This window comes from Mugil cephalus, chromosome 17, assembly GCF_022458985.1.
Source record: "Mugil cephalus isolate CIBA_MC_2020 chromosome 17, CIBA_Mcephalus_1.1, whole genome shotgun sequence".
Taxonomy (NCBI): domain Eukaryota; kingdom Metazoa; phylum Chordata; class Actinopteri; order Mugiliformes; family Mugilidae; genus Mugil; species Mugil cephalus.
This window is the reverse complement of record NC_061786.1, coordinates 14,056,556-14,077,313: the sequence shown is the minus strand read 5'-3', so window position 1 is coordinate 14,077,313 and position 20,758 is coordinate 14,056,556. Positions and strand designations below refer to the sequence as shown.

The window sequence follows — 20,758 nt, the reverse complement described above, 5'->3', positions numbered from 1 at the left end:
CAGATCTGGGACAAAGTAAAACTATTTAAAGTGTACAATGGCATTAAGATCACACTCACCGTTCTGTGTCACAGTTAGTGACAGCAGGATTAAAAGGATCAAAATTATACGCTTGTTTTATTTGCATTGTGCAAATAAAAGCTCACCACAATTAAATAGGTGCATTAGACGGATATTTAAATTGTGCAGCAGAGAATGGCTTCTTTGCTCTATAAAAGATTACTTTATATGGGAGAAAAAAATATCCAAAATGCCAAAAGTGGCCCTTACTTGACAACATCTTAACCTATTGAGACCCTGCATCCTCATATGGGGACATTTTGTTTTAGGTTTGTGGCTGCTTCTTATTCTGCTAATTACCTGTTGTCTAGATACTAGTTGGTGTAAAAACATGACAGTGGTCATTTCAGTGGACATAAATTCTATCAATAGTAAGAAGTTATAACTTTGCGAATTAGCAAGTGCTTGTATGAGGACGCTGGGACTTCCTTATTTGCAATTCTGTCTTCGTGCAGTCATACTCAGTTTTGTATCTTGTTACATATTGGGGACTTTATTACAATATGGAGTGAAATAATCCCTGTGTCCACAAATGAGGACATGTTATTTTTTTTTCCCAAAAACTACTTCCTGTTCAAAGTTTTGGTATCTTGATTCCTCTTACATACCTCTTATATACCTCTACTTGTCCGCAATATCTTGGAGAAATTAAAAAAAATAAAAAATTTATAAAAAAGCACAGCAGACAAAAGGCCAGGACTCACCCTCTACTTCTGTGGATTTGCTGAATGTGATTTGCCATGTTCCTTGGGTCCTATGTGGGTTGAGGGGAGTGGCCTCTGTGGATCAGGCTTGTCCCAGTGCGTCCCACAGATACTTGATCAGTTTCTGTTCCAGTTTCAGGTCCAAAAGTTTCCAAGTTTCAGAGCATTGCATTGTCACATAATGATGATGTTATGTCTGATTGGTGTATATTCCAGCCGTATACTTACATTTAAAGGCATTCACCATCTACCTCCCAATATATCTTCCTTTGCACAAACATTGTGTTGAATATATTGCCATCACAGTCATGTTCAGCGTTCTGGTCTGTGGTGTTGGATAATGCCGTTTGTTCAGCTCCAATCTCCAAGACAGAAATGTGGATCAGTTGGTTCCATCCCACAGCATTACTCCACCGGGGTCTCTTTATCTTAAGCCATGCTGCCTGTGAGCGTACCTACTTCAAGGGCACAGCATTATTTTAGTAACTAGAACAGAGGTGCATTGTTAATTGTGGTATTGCAGCGTGATTATGCAGTAAATTCTTCACCGTGTGCTCATTGACCTAGCGTTGCGTAACTGTGAAAATTATTTTGGTGAGATGATAAAGTACCTGTTAACGCCTATGAATGTGACCCGCCCACGTAAACACGCACACGCACACTTAATAGATTTATTCTTGCAAAAACACTGTTGTCATTTCAGAGCTGCTGCGTTATCAGCCACACTGGTATCTACACTGCCTGGGTGCAAAATTAAGAGGGGATCAAAAATACATTTAACAGACATTCAAATCTCTCACTGAGTGATTGTAAGTCATTCCTTTATTCAAGCTTTTGTTTCGCACTCATTAGCCATACCTCTCCGTCTTCCTCCCATTCGAATCATATCGCTTGACATAATGCGCTAAGAGAGGCATAAATAACGTTGTCACTCTCTCCAGGTGTGGAAAGATACCCAAGGTACCAGGTAATCAAAGGGGAAATGAAATCCTTTCAGAGGCCGTAGGCATAACCAGGCATGCCCAGACACCTGAATGCCACAGGAGGAAAGCTAAGCACAGGTGTATGGGAACATGTGAGTGCTGATATATTTTTGAATGAACCTTTCTATGCTTTTTTTTTTTTATGCATGAGAGACAGCCAAAGACACAAGGTTACTCCTCATGTTTTGGAGCTACTGGTCTATTTTTCACATTAAAGCAACCCTTGTTCTATAGTAGACACAAAGCACAAAAAAAAGAAAAACAGCTTGGCAATTGAAGCAGTGACTTCTAAGTAAAGCCAAGCCTCTTTTCATAAGCATGTGTATCGGTCATATTTCATCCATCTTGAGGGGTTTGGCTCATGCACAGACAAGTCTCTGTAGCTTTGGGCATTTGCCTCAATGCATCAAATGATATAAAGGCGAATGCATTGCATAGCATAACGCATACGGTTTAAGGGAATGTAATTTCCAACACTGTGATACTGTAGCACGCACAGACAGGCTGTTTCAGGAAGAGCAGGTTTCTAGCCAACATCCTTCCTAATCACAAACATCCTTCACCAGCCAGAAACATCAGCTTGTTTGTTCCAAGATGAAAAAGCACAAAATATAATTATCTAAAAGATAGAGCTTCTTTAAAGAGGGAGCCCACATAAGTCTGGCTGCTTGCGTTTCACATATTTAGGCATTTTATCTTATCCAGAGTGGCTTGCAGAGGCTGCCGCAGCAGATAATCTCCAATAATCCTGTGCAAATCACCAAAATTACAAGCAGCCAATAGTACAGAGTGCAATGCGTAGGTCAATAGTCACCTGACAATATTCCTTTGACAGCAAAATGAACATGCAAGGAATAAAATGAGACCAAAGTGGGGGGATTTTATGCCACTGTACGGCTCATGCCGGAGCTTTCCTACTTTATGTCCTTTTTACAGCAGGGATAAGGATTAATGTGCATAATTCACTGTCTGCTCAGAGTGGGCTGTGTGCAGTATTTAAACAGCTGGAGCCCTGACGGATCTAAATGTGGGGCAGCTTGTCATGTAAGGAAACATGAGCTTATCCAGCGCCATCAGATGCATTTTTGAACGAACCATTTTCACAGACGGCCTTGCTTGTGTAACACTGTCATGTCAGATGTCTCTCTCCAGTTAAATCCGTTATAGTCGACTTCAGTTCCTGTACTTGAGGTAGTTACGTCTTGATCTGGAAATACACATGTCCCACGAGAGAGGGAGGGCTCCAGACTCCTTTGATAAGTATTAAAAAAAAAGAAAGCTTGGTGTTGCTGTCAGGTCCTATATCATCTTGAAGTACAGATGTTTCGGTCTGTCTGTTCACCCTCCCGTGGCCCTCTCTATCTCACTGCAGGGGGACATTCCTCAATCCTCAGCCTCTGGCATGCAGTAAATCTGCCTGAGAGAGACCTAAACTCTCACGTCCCACTCTGCTGGTAGCTTTTCTTTTATCAATCCTCGACGTCGTATTTTCTTTCAGCTCCGCTCAAGAAGCCCGAGCGCAGGGCCTTCCCCTTATAAAACATCTCATGTAAAATACCCTGCTTTCATGTTTGCCAGAGGCAAAGCACCTCAAGGTCGAGCGGAGGTGAGGGAACAACTGTGAAAAGGTGTTAATGGGACGAGAAGAGCTCCACGCGGGCAGCGCCCCTCCCTTCCTCTGTCCCTCCATGACTCCTGACTCCTATATAGCTCTTCCACGTGAAAAGCAGCTCTTCCATTAAAAAAAAAAAAAAAAAAAAAAAAGCCATGAGCTGCATTCCTTCTCTTTGTCTCTGCACACCTGGACTGAAAGTGCTACCACTCCCTGGAAGGAGAGATTCTTTTGCCTGGCCTGTGCAGCGATCACCTGCATGAATCCGCATCAGATCTTTTTTTCTGATTTGCTGAAGAAATCAAGGTTTTTCTTTTCCTGTAATGTTTGTATTACAGGTTGACATTTTGCTATAAAAGCCCTCGAGCTGGTTCAAGAGCAGATTTTCGTGTTGCTTTAAAATAATGTAAGTTAACTCATCTAAATGAGTAAATTGGAAGCAACCTGTCACGCATTAGAGTATAAGCTAAACTTTGTAATGCCTATAATGCTTTTTTTTTTCATTCGGTCTACAGTAAAAAGAAGCGACGCTGATTTAGCTTAAAGGCCGATGTAGCTTTCTGGTGTGCATCTTTACATTCAGCGGTTAGCTTAGCTTAGTAAAAAAGCCCGGAAACTGGGGGAAACTGCGATCAAACATTAAAAACCTTTTCCATATTCCAAGTTGCTGTCTCCAATAATTGTGCTTAAGTAAGCAAATGCTAAGGCTTTTTAGTTGTAGACTAATATTTACCATACAGATATGAGAGAGGTATACACAGCGAGTTGCCAACATGTTAAAAAAAGTACAATTAGCACAAATATATCACTTTTTTTCTCGATTGAATCGTAGTAATAATAAACATTTGCTTGTTTCTCCATCCGTTAGCTTTTGCATAGAGTGCAAATATCACCGGGAAACTGAGGTGAGACGCAACGTGAGCAGGTCATCAGTCAATCACAGGACTAACAAACAGACACAACCATCGTCATTCACACAAGTGGGCAATTAGATCGGCCGCTTAAGCTTAACCTGCGTGCCTTTGGACTGTGGTAGGAAACCAGAGCCCCCAGAAGAAACCCACGAAACAACTGGGAAAACTCAAACAAACTCCAAACAGAAAGGCTCTGGTGTACACAGCGCATTCAAAAACAACCCGCACCCAGTACCTACAGTACGTTAAACCGAAACCACATCTCACATAAACTGCCTTCCATTTCATGACCAAGACAAATCTCAGTGGAATCTTTTCAATCCACACCCAAACCATGAGCAACAAGTTGCATGTGAAAAAGAGGGTTTTTTTCTTCTTTTTTTTTTTTTTTTACGGTGCGAGCCTGCGTACCCAGCAATGGCACAGCACGTCTGGCAGCCATGCAGGGCACAACCGCCGAAAAAAGCTCTGCTGTCTTGTTCCGCTGCCAAGCCATAATAACAGCAATAAGGTTGGGGAGGCTCGTTAACCTTAATCTTGGAATTATACTGTGGCACCAGGGAGAGGAGGACGTGTTGTGCGCTTGTACATAGGAGCTGGAATTAAACATTCACCACAGAGAAGGGGGTGGGGTGTGGGGGGGTGCTGCTTTGAACTGCACAGAGGGAGCAAGAGTGGTGGTTCATGCAGTTCACACAGATACTTAGACTAGCTAAACACACTCCCCTGCTGTGCATGGTTTGCAACAGAGGAAGAATCTTTTATTAATCTCTGCCTCCCCCTCGTGGTTAAAATGCATTACTGCACACTCATTTGCTCATGAACTGTAATATCCTGGCAGTAAAAAAAAATAATTTGGATGGCTTTAATTTCTGATAAACCAAAGACAGCAAGGTATATTATTATTGTTGTTATTATTAGGTTCCTATTCTAGGTTCGAACACGCCTCTCAGTTTGCTCTCATTTTGCCTTCGCTTCTATATTCTCCAGGACATCCTCCATCCTCCCAAAGTCCAAAGACATGGGTTTTTGGTTAACTGGTGCTCCTAAATTGTCCATATGTGTGAAGTGGCATATTAGCATCCCGTTGAGGGGGGACCCCACTTTTTGCCCTGCGATCGCCCGGGATAGGATCCAGAATAAGTGGTTGTAAATGTGGACGGAAAGATAATCGATAAACGAACACACATCTTTAGGAAGCCTTTTCCTCCTTTTGTGGCATAAGTGGAAGTATACAACACCTGCAAATTAAACACTATGTGTTTTTAGAGATGTGAAATTGTGGAAATGAGCAGCAATACGCTACTAACTGCTTGACCCGAAAGCGCCTCTCAAGATAAAATCATGATAAAATCGTGGGATTCTGTGGAATGCTCATCTAGCACGGAAAGTTTGGTAAACGCAGGAAGAAGTGAGTGATAACCTGTACAGACAGGGGACTAGCTTAGTTTTTTCAGCTTCGCCCTGGAATGGAACACTGGAATAATTTTTGTATTTCCTCACAGGCCTCTTGCCGTTAAGCATTAGATTATCTAAAGTTCATATATGCGCATACGTAAAAATCGTATTTGCAGCTGTCTCACACAAATCCCTGCACACGCCGCTGGTGGGATAGAAGTCAACGGAGGCATACTAATGATCCCAAATCAAACATTAGTCAAATCTGTATTCAAACCAGCCGATTAACTGCCCTGTCGTTCCAGCTAATGGCTCCAATCATGACTCGCTGATGAGACAGAAACTTGTTTAATTAGACGCTTGATAGCCTGTAAATTAATTACAGGTCTTAATGGAAAGATGACGGAGAGGTTAAGAAAGAAAATGAATCTCTGAATGTGACAAACAAGTTACAACTTGTCCTTAGATGTTGCAATTGTTTGTGACAATAAAGTTTTTTCTTCTTCTTTTAGACACAAAAATATAGTGCTGCGTTAATGCTGTGTAATGTGATGCCTTGAAGTGCAGAGCAAGAAAATGACATTTTGAAACATTAGCCACGTGTTTTATGTGAGTTATTTTCCACTTCCGCAATAAAAATGTCATATTTCTCTCAACAATAAAGCGAAGGATGTGTCGTAAAACTCCGCTCTTGCGCCAAAGTGGGACGTCTGATCTCGCTTCAACAGGATGGAACAAGTACAACTCACACGGCTGAAGGAGTGCATTGCGTCACATGGGGGTTTCTCTCAAATAACTAGAGAACCCCCCACCTCCTTCGCACCTCCTCCGTCCTTATGAAACACTCCCACTGCCGGCACACATGCACACACACACAACTTATTTGTCTGAGTAACAACCGCGAGGGCATTCACACTGCTGACATCTTGGGTGACATTAATTGTAGAGGAAGCAGTAGTCTGGTAAGTTGACGTCCTGCCGCTTGGTTCAGTTTTCATTATTCTTGTAAAAAGGGAGCAGACTGAATAAACACCCGTTTAACACTTTGAACTTGTTGTAGTCGAATCAAAATAATAGTTTGTGAGCTTCTTAGAAGTCACTAATGAGCTGTGACCTAATTGAAAATTGCCTTATTGAGCAGGCTGATAATTTAACATTTAGAAGAAAAGAAAAGGTGCGTTTCTTATGATTATTTTCTCCTTTGCCGCCAATGTGAACTGCATTTATAAATCTAACTAATAAGAAATAATTACAGTGTGCCTTCTAATTTTTTTTTTGTCACTCTATCTCCAACTGTTGTCACTTTGTTCTTGTGTGGTATTTTTGTTGTCTGTTGTCTTTGGCCTATTTAATGTCTGTTTGCTGCGTGCTATCTGTGTCCTATTTAATTTATTTTCTTGCTACTGTCCCCCCCCCCTTCATTTATTTGTGTGTCATTTTTATATTTCCCCAACGGGGATCAATAAAGTATTAGCTTATCTTAATTACTTACAGTCTATTCTTAATTCCACTCCCACATAAACTTGTTAACTAACTTCAAATGTGTTCAGCATGACAAAGGAACAGGCCAGGACTTGTGACTTGCCTGTCAGTTAGCAGTCAAACATTCGTTGGTGTCTGGACTATCTGGGTGGATGGTGACGGAAGAGGCATAAGCGATTACACCAACAGGAAAGAAACGTGGTGAACGCACCATGGGTAATAACTGTTGCTTCACCTATGTCTGCACATTAACTCAACGTTGGCACACTCTTAAGTCTTTGATTTTTTTTTTTGTATGTGCATTTCATGCTATGCCGCTGCTATGACCCACTGGCAGTTGGAAGTTGAAAGAGTCAGTGTAGAAGATAAGATTAAATGGAATTATGTCGTCAAAAATAACTCAACCTCCTGCCACAGACCAATTTACAAAGACAACAACTTAAAAAAAGACTCAACTGGTCAGGCAGGTCTATAAAAATGATAAGTTTCCTAGTCAGTCTGGTTTTCTAATCAACCAAAGGGAGCAGCACAACCAAAGCAAACCCGAATGACCCGCAACTGTAGTGCAGCTGTATTTTTTTTCACAAATCTTTTCCACACTTCTTTGTCTGATTTATGTCTCACTTAAATAGTTAATATTTTACTGTAAGTGATAAACCTTGATGGTCCTAACTGATTTCTCCAAGTATTTTTGGTGCATGGTCTAGAAAGAGACAGAAATCTTTTTTTTTTTTTTTTTTTTTTTTTTTTTTTATGGAGAGAACGGACTCCTCAAAGGGTTGTCACGTAGTCTGAGGGAGACATAGGAAGTGACACAGCATATTTTACGTGTTGTCACTAGAGTTGTCAAAGCAGACATACAACAAGTTTGCACTATGGCTAAAGTGCTCTGATAACCAGTGAGTGTGAGTTCACATCGGTTTTTCATTAAGAAACAGTTTGATTTTATTTAATTTTTTTATTTCCAAATCAGCAGATCATACTTGAGAACAAAGCTAAATGGAGAGCTAGAAAACAAGAACAGAGAAAATGACCTAATCCATCACGTTAATTTTGGGTATCCTTCATTTGTTTATTTATTTATTTGTCTGTGACCTTTTATTAATGCAGCATTCCTGTCACTCACTGTGAAGAAGAAAATTAGAAATCAGTTCCAGAGAAATGCACTTTTTCTAGAAATTCTTTTCGAGTTCTTTCCTAACCACTTCCTCACACATATGTTCATCTAAAGCTCAGTAAAGTAAAACTTTCTCAGCCTTCAGTTCACATATACCCTTTAGAATTTAATCAGAGTGCTTGTGCTGTGACGGGACGTTGTTCTGATGATGCTATATTTTGTCTCCCTCAGAAATGACAGAAATGGTGGGAAAGACAGAAACGAACTCATCCTTCCTGGACTCAGAGTTCCGTTATGTGCTCTTCCCTGTTGTCTATGGCATCATCTTCATCGTGGGCATCTTCGCTAACATCTACGTACTCTTTGTCCTGCGCTGCCTCCGTGAGTCCAGGGGAATGGGAGAAATCCGCATCTACATGACCAACTTGACTGTCGCAGATCTCCTTTTTGTGTCTGCCCTTCCCTTTTGGATCGGATATTACAGCCATGGAGGTAACTGGATCTATGGAGAGTTCATGTGCCGCCTCACCGGCTCGTTCTTTTTCATCAACACCTACAGCACCATCCTCTTCCTCGGGGCCATTAGCGTCAACCGATACTGGGCTGTCATTCGGCCTCTGGACGTGGCCTCTTCCAACCACAGGTGTCGGGGGATCACTGTGTGTGTTATCATCTGGGTGTTCACTTTGTCAATTTCCATTCCATACCTGACGAGTACAGGAACGCATCTTGAACCATCGTCAAACAAAACTCGTTGTTTTGAGGATTACCAGAATGAAACTACTAATGAGAAGCAAAAAGTGGCGATCACTCATTTTTTAATAATTGGAATGTTCTTTATTGTGTTTTTCTTAGTCGTGGTGTGCAATTTGCTTATTGCTCGAGCTTTACTTTCTCAAAAACCTCCCAGGGCTCAACTGCCATCCGCAAGCACCGTGTCCCGCTCAGATAAAAAGCCCAGAGGCGTGAAACGCAGAGCTCTGCATTTGTTGCTGGCGGTGGTGGGCGTTTTCATCGTGTGTTTCCTGCCCCATCACATATTACAAGGATTTTGGACGCTGGCAGTGCTGCAGATCAAGGACGGCTGGGGCAGCGTGGACTGGAGCCAGAAAACTTGTCAGATGCTCAACGATGCACATCAAATCACCTTGGTTCTGATGGGCTTCAACTGCATTTTGGATCCTGTGGTTTATTACTTCGCCACAGGGAAGTTTAGAAAGTTCATCATGGCCCACATTAAAAGGATAGCAAAGGGAGAAGGATGCTCGCAGTCAATCCCTACACAGCTCTCCATGGATAGCAGGCATCAGAGCCAGAAACTGCAGAGCGAGTACTGATAGACAAAACTTACTTAAGGAATTGTAATATAATGTAATATAGAAGATTAGCGGCATGCATTTTGTGGCAACCTCTCTGTTGCTTTAGTGCGATTAGTGCTCGCCCTACTTTTTAAAGACTATTTAATGTGATTTCAAACATGATAATGAGGTGTTGCTCGCAGAGCATTGCTCAGGCCACGCTATCAACTCTTCCTCTGTGAAGTACAAACAGAAAAGCAGAAGTTTTGCAAGGGAAAAAAAAAAACTCTTCTCACATACCTCACACACCACTCGATACCTGCGAATGTATGAGATCAACATGATGTGTAACATTTTTTAGCTCTGTGCTGAACTGAAGCAGCGCTGCTTAAATTCCCATGTGGAAATGTTGCAACTTTGCATTTGCAATATATTTTTGCGAGATGTGGACTTTGTGACAATGTAGTCTTTTTTTTCTTTTGCTTTTTTTGTACTATAAACATTTATGTTGAAAAGAGTCCTGTTTGTTTGTTTCATATTTATTGTGACGACTCAAATAAATTTTAAATCTGCTATACTGTCAAGGAGAATGACAGCAGAGAGGTGTTGACTTTTTGACCAGCGAAAGAGATCAGAATGTTTTCCTCATGGCTGTGAGCATTTACCACACTAAATCTTCACGACGTTCACACATTTGAAGTGGTTAATCTCACCTATCAAGTAAATCATCTACCCAGATAATATTCTGCGTTAGTCTGCAGCAGAAGAAAGCGCTCTTTTTTTTTTTTTTTTAATTCTCCCATCTTTTATTGCCACGTCCACTCAGATCATCGCAGTCCGTCACAGACTTGAGTAAACGTTATCCTCCGTCATGTTGGCGGGATCCAAGTCAGTGTAGGCTTGGTTAGTGGTTGTGTAATTCATGTACACATCTGTCGCGTCACTGTCTGCGTGTGGCAAAGCGCCCCTGGTGCGTAGAGAAAAAGAAGCCTCAGGTTGGACTGATAATGTGATAACAACGTTCAAGCAACACTATAAATACACAAGTAAAGAGCTATGACTTACTTCGACGCTACTTCAGGACCAGGAAATCCTATAAAAAGAAAAAGGAAGTTAAGATGAATGGCAGAACACTAGAATGAAGAACTTTATCTGACAGGAAGCGCTTGTGGTACTCTTTACCTTTAGCCTCGGGGCTGGATGTGGTCAGGGTGTCGCGTAGTCTGTGCCAACCCAGCAAGAAAAACAAAGCAAGCACGATGCTCAAGGCCAGAAGAGACAAGACGAAGGCAGCTATTCCTAAATTCTCCCCAACTATTGTTAGTTGGAGAGACGACACAGGGTGGGGTTGAATATGTTAACATGCTTAAAAAAACAAAAACAAAAAAAACACATTCTCTCTGATATTGTGAAATCTAAACATCCAACCTATTGCTTTTGTTGTGGGGATGATATAGACCACTTGGCTCTGACTCATGGCCTTCTGAGAAGAGCTGAGCTCAGCACAGCAGCGATACAGCCCACTTTGCTTTGGCTCGGTGAGAGTGAGATTTCTTCCACTGCCCACTTTTTCCCAGATGTCATTTTGCAGGTGTTCCCAAGACCAAAGAATTGGCTCCCTCGATAAGGGATCGCTGCAGCGCAAGGTGACTCTTTGACCTATGGCAGCTGGATAGTTTGGCATGACCACCAGCTCCGGCAGTAGCGTACCTGTAGAGCAGGGTGTAGAACAAAGGGTGTGACATAAAAGGCAAGGAGAGGCCGAGATAAAACTTGTTTTGAATCGGAATTGCAAAAAATAATATAGTCATTCAGCCACATGATTTCATTAATCCATACTGGATGTTTTTTAATGCAACCTGTTGCTCTTCAATGCTTTTCATGTAGTGTCACCAGTTGGCTAACATTAAAATATATACAAAATACAAGGATTTAATACAGGCAATAATAATGAGATATCTTAACTTTTAACTTTTCTTTCATCATCACATGCCCATGGCTAAATACCTGCAAAATCGATGGAATTCCCATGATGCCCTGCTCACTTTCGGTGTGTAAATTAGCAAATGCTAACCAGCTAATATGCTAAACTAAGATGATGATCAAAGTAAATACATATTAGTTTAATTAATTTCATACGTGCAATTCCTGAAATAAAATTACAGTGTGGTTCTTAAAGGCTGCCGCTAACTAACTACTGAGCACGTAGCCAGCGATGTGAACTGTGGTTATGGGGTGTGGTTTTGTTCAGCTGTGGGTTTCCACTGTGCAAACGCACAGGAAGGATTTGCAAAATCAAGGAGCTGAGGAGAATGTCATCCTACACTTTTAGTGGCAGCCCATTAGAGCTCAACAGGAGTTAGCTAATGGTCAAAGTTTACATCCAAAACCCTCAAATGACTTGGATGTTTCTGAGAGTTAAGAGGAGACCTTGTCGGGCAATACAAACACAGTCTCCAAAACGCGCTCCTCCACCCTAAACTTGGTCATGTAACTCACAGATGAAATCATTTGTAAATCTGTAACTTACTTTGATTTTAGTGTACCATCTCCTAAACTAAACTTTTTTTTTTGGGGGGGGGGGGGGACGCCCAACCATTTTATAACATAAAACACATTAATTTCTATTAACCTCCTGAGACCCCGCTTGTCATATGGGGACATTAAGTTTAAGAGTTTATCGCAGCTTATTCTGCTTCACTTAAACTGGCTGTCATCGTTAGTGAACGCTTTAGTGGCAGGAAAGGGTCAAGGCACTAGTCGGTGTAATAACATGTTAGCAGATTCATTCCACAGATGATCACAGGACACAAAAGTGTACGATGTCGAAATCATCATTGAATTTTATGGTTGAAACGTATTTATTCTTATTAACGTTTCTAGTTTAATATGACGCTCAAATTTAACAGATTTTATCAATGGCAACGAGCTACACCATACCACTTGTTTCAGGACATTGGGACTTAATTGTTCTGTCTAAACAGCTTTATATTTTGTCACACATCGGGTGACTTAATTATAATTTAAATAATGAAATAATCCCAGTGTCCACATTTGAGGACATCATTTTTTATTTTATTTTTTACAAAAACTACTTCTTCCCATTCAAAGTTGATGCTTAGTTTGTATATGTCTTTGGTCCTGCTAATCCCAAATACCGTGGAGAAATTAAAAATACGGACCAAACTAAAGCGTGGGTCTCAGGAGGTTATAGCTGAGTCTGAACTTTTAAAGTTCAGACTCAGCTATAACCTCCACAGTCATTTTAAACATCATAAAATAAATTCAGAGAAAATCAACTAATATATATATATCAGCACAAAAGGTCATAGCACGGATTTGAAACAGTATTTCTATCGTCGTCTAGTTTCCACTAATTCCAGTTGATATAAAAGACAAATACATTCTGTATTACCACTTGTAGTGACAAGAGTTGTTGTCGTGGAAGCTGTTGGGGACGTTGTGGATGAGTTTACTGTAAAGACAATAAAGACAAATCATCAACAAGATGTTAACAACTTAAATATTAGATCATTTTATAAGGTTGAGACATAGAAATGGCCTTACCTTTGATCACACACAGAGAGATAAGGAGAATAAAACCAAACGACATGTTGTTTGAGACAATGAACCAAAAGCAAATACCTCAGTCACTTCAGGTTAACAGGTGCCGAATGATCCAGTGTTTTATAAATGAAGCATAGGTGACACTGGAGGAAGTATAATACTGGAAGGGAAGTTTCAAGTTCCCTTTTCCAAACATTCAACAAAGCCAGCACAGTAATAATTAATAACATATCTATTTTTATTTATTATTTTTTTTTATTATTATTCGAGGTGAAAAGAAAAAATGCCCACATATGATTGGCACAAATCAGCAGAGCGTCATAATTAAAGTCACCCATGAAGCTCTGTAATTTATTACTTTAAAATCTGTCTGTCAGCTTGTGACCTGCAGCAAAAAGCAGTTTACCACACTCCACAAACTTTTAATGCATTTATTTTTCCTTTTAAATTCACAGCTGGCAGGCAAGTCTATCAGACACACTCAGCTTCCAAATGTTTGATATCTCCGACAGTGGTCACCTTCAGGCTCATACTGTGATGACAGCTCAGATTGTTGCTGCTGGACAGTTTGACACCAGATTTCTCTCCTGAGGCTGATTGCTAACAGGCTGCCGGGGCGGGTGCCGAGCAGCCAATTCTGCTTTATACAGCAAACAAAGCACAAAAATTTGAACACACATAGATTGGAGTTAAAGCTCTCATACGCTCAACCCGTGCTGTATGCTACATGCTATGTTTTTTTATATACGTTTTCTCATTTGGGTACCTGTACTGCCTCTGTTTCCACTTGTGATGTTCGAGACCACTGGTTTTCTTTCCAATCTGATACTAAGTAAAATTCAGGCTGATATCGGCGGTACCTTTTCGATACTTTGTGCGAATATGCCCCTAATGTGTCTGGTAAAAGTGTAAATCCAATCATAGCTTCATAAGAATACAAGACATCAGAGTCATTTTATTTATTAATTTTAGACCCAGACGTATATTGAGGTAGCGACCTCATTTACTATACAGCCGAGCTAATACAACAACAGAAACAGAAAAACCAAACGGAGGAGACAATCATACAAACTGTGTGAAAATGCTGTTTGAAACACTAAAAATAAATAAATAAATAAATAAAATAATAACGTCATTAAAATAAATTTTTGTTTAACTATTAAGAACCGCTATAAAATGAAAACTTGCATCTTAATTCTGACACTGTTCTCCTCTTCTGTCCTCCTCACCATAAATGTCTCGTATTCTGTGTTGTGGTTTAATCAGAAAAAACTATTTATCCCACGAAGGGCAATTAGGAGGCCGAAGAGCGGTACATAAAACAGAATAAAATAACAAAAAGAATAAAATCACAAAAGTGGATGGGCAAAGACAGCATGTTATGTACAATGACAGGCTTGAAGAGAAGAGTGAGATGAATTGTGGAATGTAATATAAGGGCAATATGTAAAAAAATGTAAACAGCAGAGAAAGTATGACAAATAAATCCCCCTGACCCTCTTCAGCTGGACTCTAGCTGGCTTCTCTTCTCCTTTTATGGCTCAGTTGGACCAACTTTTGGAGAAATTCACTTGAACTCTATCCCTTAAGCAAACATGTGCACTCTAGGGAAAACAATGAATCATGAACTGAAATATCAAAAGTATGGATATTTTGATTTGAGAATTGTTTGTAGAGAATAAAGACCTGTATTGACATTTTAGTATCATCAGTAGTTCGCACTTCCCCCTAACCCCTAACACTCTTATCAGCTGGACTCTCGCTGCCTTCTCTTCTCCTTTAATGGCTCAGTTGGACCAACTATTGGGGGAATTTACTTGAACTCTCTCACTTAACCAAACAATGCGCTCTATAGGAAAAACAACCAATGCATGCTACAGTCACAAAACCCCCCTTCAAGACTGCACGTTCAGTTCATCATCACTTTGGAGGAAGCCATTTGTGTTTCCGTTGAACTGGACTAAATTAAACCATAGACTGTATAAACATGGATGCGGAACTGCGCCCTCAAATGTGAAGCTAAAGCAAATAGAGCTACCCCTGGTGTCCGGCTGCAGTATAGTGCGTCAGTATTTTGTTCTCAATGTTACACTCGCACACGTCTACAAATAGCAACACTACACATAGCCTTTAGGTTTCAAATTACACTTTGTTTTTGGTCTCAATGTTACTGGACTGGAAAAACCGCAAAGTTTCCCTTAAAGTGTATTTTTGGGTTTAAAGAATTCTTTTCCTTGTATGTCTCGTTGTTCTCTGCATGTCTCGTTTGTCAGGTTTGGTCAGTTTGGTTGGGTTAAGTTGAAGCCAGTTTCCTGGAGTTTTGGGCCCTATTTTTCTACATTTGTTCAATCTTTATATTAGACCTCATTATTTTTGTATTTTTCTTATATTTTTGAAACTTAATTAAATATATTAATACATATTTTTTTGGCAATTTTACACCTTTTTCCTCTGCTCTTATGCGTGGTTCCTAACAATATGTCATAAGCGCCACCTCCTCCATGTTAGTGGATGGGACTTGGGCCGAACTAAAACGCTAAAATACACGATGGTTTCTGTCGTTTCAAGCGGCTAATATAATGTTGATGCATGTCGAACTGCGTCTGGATAAGTTACGTTTTAGTTCATGATTGGCAACCAGTTGCCATGCCAACAGGTCCGTAAAGCGGTCCCATGGGACCATAACAGTTGGAAAAAAATAAAAAATAAATAAATAAAATAATAATTATACTACTACTACTACTACTACTACTACCAATAATAATAATAATAATAATAATAATAATAATAATAATAATAATAATAATAATAAGGAAGTACGATATATTATGCAACAGTTCCTTGTTACCGGTAGATGTAGAGCAAAGCATAGTATTAATTAAACGAAAATGTGAGTGAGTCTGTAGGAAGTGTGGGCGGGGCATCGATACCCGTACTGCGCAGACTCGGCCTCCAAGGTCGCAAGATGGCGCTGCCCCTATCCCCCGGAAGGTACTGCAAGTTTGGCTAATGCAAGGTAGTGGTGACACGTTTCTCCATATTTAGACCGTCTATGAATTAAACATTATAGTGTTTCTCTTAGTTAGCTTAGCTCACTGACCAAATCTCAAAACACAGTTGAACCAGCGGCTCTTTCGGTTTTGTAAGCTGAATAGCATAACCTTCATGAAGGTCGGATTTACAGTAGGATGCATTCATTTTCACTAACGTAGCCAATTGGCCAGGAAGTGTAAATTCATCCTATGCAGGTATCACAGCGTGCAGACAAACTGGAAGAAGAAAACAATGCTTTAAAATAATGGTTCTAAGAGGCAATATTAAGCATCATGTTCACATCTGAAACTATTGGCACACAGCAAGCCAGAATCAGAGCTTCGGAGACAATAACTGAGACAAACACTTGCATTACTACCAGGCCTTGACGGGGCGACCAGATGAAGGCAAAACTATAAGAGGAGACGATAAGAAGAACAGAAAACGAGAAGTGACTTCATGCCGGAACGAAGATGTAGACTTGTAAAGGTAAGAACAGAAAGATGTTGGGTAGGCTTGGTAGTTTAGGCTTTTATTCTTATCAACAGGACATATTACAAGTTGAGCGGTTTGGCTGTTTTTTTGTCACAATTACCAAACCAAAATCAACCATAAATTCATTTATGCTCTGTGTGTGATGATTTTATCAACTTAGTTACATTTGTCACCTTTTTGTAAAGAGCTTGAACTTTGAAAATAGGTGTTACAGCATAGAGCACATTTGTTTCTGCGGTGCAAACGGTAAGAGTCAAATAGTCAGGTCGCTAAAATGTAGGAAGTGGTTTCTCTTGCATTGTGAAACAGTGGCAGCACTTGCTCATTTCTGCACAACAGAAACATCTAGACAGACAGAACAGCGCTGGAACACACATATTAGAGACATTTGACTTAACGTTGCTGTAACGTTAACGTTGTTACAAACATTAGATTTGTTGGATCAAATGATTGCATGCACGCGATAGACCAGAAACAGAACCGATAAGAGATGGAAGACTGGGCATTTATCACTCCAGTGTGATCTTAAAATATGTTAACAAAGTATTTGTGAGTCTGTTGCACCCTTAATGGAGTTTTAAGTAAATTTAATAATAGAAAATACCCGTGCTCAATCACGCTCTGAGAACTAATTAGCCGTTCTTGGTCGACGCCACAGAAACCATCTCAGTCGTGTTTATGCCAGGTGATCGCAGAAGTCGTCTGATCATGCAACTTTCCGTTACTCTGCGTCTTGATCAAATAGCCTGCAGGTGTTTTTTTTTTTTGGACTAGTTGTGCTGTTCATAAACAAGTAATTGTCCCACCAAGCTTGCTCAAACCAGATGGTATGACACACCGCCCAACAATGTGAAAGCCATGCTGATTAAATTAATTCGGAATGAATGACAGGAAGTCAAAAGTTTGGCTGGCAGAGACCTCCCACACATGTCTCACCTCCTCCTGTGTGTTTCACGTTCTTTGCAACTCACTTTGACCTAGAACTTCTCGGAGTCCTAGTTTTCCCTGTTCTTCAACCTGTGCCTTATGTTTGTACTCTTTTTCTTTTGGGCCTCCCTCAGTATGAGCTTTTTTTTTTTTTTTTAGTTTTTTACCACGAAGATCAGAAGAACCCTGCCAAAGAGAAGTACAGTATATAGCACCCTAAAGTGCAAATCTATGTGGAAGTAAATGTTGACATCACTCATTTAATGTTCTTTCAGCAGTCAGCAAAAAATCTGCAGTCACAACCATTCAACTGAATTTGATTTATTCATTTACGTACACAGTTTAAAGTTGCAGTGATGCGATTTGCAGCCGATCTGGAGCCCAGTTTTTGTTCTTGCTTGTTTGATCTTAGCCGAAACCAAGAGACACGTTCCCTTGTACCTTTGTAACTATGAATTTACAGCCCTCTCCTTAGTCCACTGCTGATAAAAACAGAGCCAAGCCCGCATCTGTCTACTCTCTGTCATTTCCCAACCTTTGGCAAGCCCCAGCAACATCGATGCAATGTTTATTCTACTGGCCATCTCATGTTTTGTTGGTTCTTAGATACAAAAATAAATACGTTATTTGTGTCAATGATAAATTCACAGTTTCTTGTCCACATCCTCTACACCATCTCTGCCCTGTCCCCTAGAGTAGGTGTTTGCGTGTTTCAGTACTATTCAAGTTCCTGTTTTAAACATTGACGTCCCTCTGTAGCGACTGCGCCTAATAATCCTAACAGTGTTTATTTTGTGTTTATCGTTTATGAATGTTACTTCTTCAAGTATTTAGTTATGGAGAACTTGGAAACAAGTGTTATTTAAGCACGTGGCGAAAGAGCTGGACTCACCCAGCTGATGTGTTTTGACTTTGGAGTATCACAAGGAATAAGGTTTCTCTTTTGAGACCTGCAGCTGTTAACCTTCCCGTCAGCAACAACCCTGGTAACGTTCCCAGCAGCACACCAGCATCTCTCCCCAATGACCTCAGTTCCTTCTTTTCCAAATTTGAGATCAACAACTCCACCCAGCTACAAGACGTCAGATCCACCCTCATATCTGACGACGCAACGTCCGCTGCATCTCTTTCCTCACCACGGACGTAGTGAGGGCCCTAAAGAGAATCGAGGCTAACAGCGGGAGCCGATAACATCAGTGGGCGGGTCCTCACACACTGTGCGGACCAGTTAGGGAGTGTCTTCCGGGAACTGTTCTAGACCTCCATCAACACAGGAACCGTCCGCATATTTTGGAAACACTCAACCATTATCCCCATTCCCAGCCCCCCCAGGTTCCTGAACGACCTGCGCCCAGGCTATGGATGAAGGCCATGGAGAGGCTAGTTAAGCGACACATCCTCACTCTGACCAACTCACAACTCGACCCACTCCAATTTGCATATCAAAGCCACAAAGGTGTCGACGATGCCAAAGCCTTCATCATCGACAGCATCCACAGACACCTGGAGCTTCGCTTACTTCTCCTCGGCCTTCAACGCCCTGCGACCGCACATTCTGGCAGAGAGACTCCAGCGGAGCTTCAGCTTGAGCAGCCAGCTCATCCTCCCGGATCCTGGACCTTCTGACCAACCGAACCCAGCGAGTCTGGATTAACAATAACCTGTCTGATCTCCTCTGCCACCTCCACTGGCTCCCCACAAGGCTGTGTGCTCTCTCCACTGCTCTTCGTCCTGTACACCGACGAGTGCAGATCAGCGCAGCCCCAGACTGTCACCTGGTGAAGTTTGCTGACGACACAGTTCTCCTGTCCGGTCCCTCCCTCCGCCACGCACACGCTCTGCAGCAGCTCGCAGAGTGGTGTGACTCTTCCTGTCTGGAGCTGAATTTCAGCAAAACGAAGGAGATGGTGGTGACCTTCTCCAGCAGCCAAAGGGAACTGGCGGCAGCTGTCACCACTATGATCCACGGTTCTCCGGTCGAGACAGTTGGGGAATACAGATACCCGGGAACCGTCCTGGACGGCCAACTGAGGTTCTCTTCCAACACTGAAGGGATCCTGAGGAAGTGCCCCCAGAGGATGTACCTACTAAGGAAACTGAACTCTTTCTCTGTAAGAACATCTTGCTGACATTCTATTACACGTTCATTTTAAGTGTTTTAACTTTCTCCATATGTTCCTGGTATCACTCCGTATCTGTTCAGGATAGGAACCGCCTGCATAACATTGTCAAGGTGTGTTCTAAGATTATTGGACTCCCTGCTCGCCACCTGAGCACTGTGTACGAGCAATTCTCAAGGACTCAACCCGTGCTCTGTTTCCAGCATTTGAGCTGCTTCCGTCTGGTGGCAGGTTCCGATGTCCGGCCTGTAAGACCGAGAGGAGGAGAGCAGCCTTTGTTCCCAATGTTATTCTCTTCCTGAACTCTAAGAACTTTACGACGGTCACAATAACTTAACCTCCTGTGTTACACTCACAGTGCAATATCACATGTCCTCTTGTGCAATACTACCTCTTGTGCAATACTACTTTGAGACTTTAACTACAGTGTCACTTTAATTTATTTTTTTTTTAAACCACGCCTCACTTTATTTATTTCATTAATTTATTTGTCATACCTTATCTGCTGCTGTTTTATTTATTTATTTTTTTATACATATTGGTCTTGATATTATTTTCAACAATCCATCTCTCTTCTGTTACTGGCAGCAGGCCTGCCATTGTACTTAATATCCTGTTTTGTTTGTTTTTTGTTTTTTTTGGCCACTTTTGCAATTTTTATTCTTTCGTTATCTTATTCTCTGGCTCTTAAAATATTTATCGCTCTCTGCCCTCCTGATTGCCCTTCGGGGAGTAATAAAGTTTTTTCTGTTTCTGTTTTATTCTGATTCTGATTTCTGTAGAAAGGACTTGGTATGTGTGTTTAGTTTCGGTTTCCTTATTTAGTTTTGTTATTCAGCGACCTGGACCCTTGATACCCCAGCTGTGTCGTAACATTAATGGTGCCTCGCCCGGGATTTCCAAGATAAGTCCCAAAGGCCGCATTGATACATGATTCATTTATAGAACCGGTTCCAAATGGTTCAATTCATCAGTTCAGTTCAGTTCAGTTCAATTCAATTCAATTCAATTCAATTTTATTTATAAAGCGCATTTCATGCACAAGGCA

The 20,758-nt window shown here is 41.0% G+C and overlaps 2 protein-coding genes and 1 long non-coding RNA gene across 5 annotated transcripts; 2 read left to right on the top strand and 1 right to left on the bottom strand.

Moving 5' to 3' along the window:
- The first annotated feature begins 6,507 nt into the window (after window positions 1-6,507).
- On the top strand, window positions 6,508-10,166 carry ptafr (platelet-activating factor receptor). Of its 3 annotated transcripts, XM_047610168.1 has the most exons (3): window positions 6,518-6,633; window positions 7,222-7,369; window positions 8,502-10,166. In XM_047610168.1, the coding sequence occupies exons 2-3, from the start codon at window positions 7,366-7,368 to the stop codon at window positions 9,605-9,607; spliced, it is 1,110 nt and encodes a 369-aa protein (XP_047466124.1). In that variant the 5' UTR covers window positions 6,518-6,633; window positions 7,222-7,365; the 3' UTR covers window positions 9,608-10,166. The 3 variants fall into 3 exon arrangements, with proteins under 3 accessions (XP_047466126.1, XP_047466124.1, XP_047466125.1); XM_047610170.1 differs by lacking the exon at window positions 7,222-7,369 and having other exon boundaries at window positions 6,508-6,633; XM_047610169.1 differs by lacking the exon at window positions 6,518-6,633 and having other exon boundaries at window positions 6,642-7,369.
- Window positions 9,893-14,294, bottom strand: LOC125023135. The gene is made up of 6 exons (XM_047610171.1): window positions 13,136-14,294; window positions 12,984-13,043; window positions 10,997-11,278; window positions 10,751-10,882; window positions 10,634-10,661; window positions 9,893-10,535 (listed from the first exon to the last, which is right to left on the bottom strand). Exons 1-6 carry the CDS (start codon window positions 13,179-13,181, stop codon window positions 10,409-10,411), a joined length of 675 nt encoding a protein of 224 aa, XP_047466127.1. The 5' UTR covers window positions 13,182-14,294; the 3' UTR covers window positions 9,893-10,408.
- Window positions 14,295-15,879: 1,585 nt separating this feature from the next.
- Window positions 15,880-20,471, top strand: LOC125023268. Its single transcript, XR_007114565.1, has 2 exons — window positions 15,880-16,151; window positions 16,551-20,471. It is a non-coding gene; the product is annotated as an uncharacterized LOC125023268 (long non-coding RNA).
- Window positions 20,472-20,758: the final 287 nt, after the last annotated feature.

Coding starts and splice junctions, on each gene's coding strand:
- LOC125023135 (XM_047610171.1), bottom strand. CDS start 13,181: ATGTCGTTTGGTTTTATTCTCCTTATCTCTCTGTGTGTGATCAAAG. Junction 13,044..13,135: donor CTCTCTGTGTGTGATCAAAG/GTAAGGCCATTT, acceptor TTGTCTTTACAG/TAAACTCATCCACAACGTCC. Junction 10,662..10,750: donor ATCCAGCCCCGAGGCTAAAG/GTAAAGAGTACC, acceptor TTCTTTTTATAG/GATTTCCTGGTCCTGAAGTA.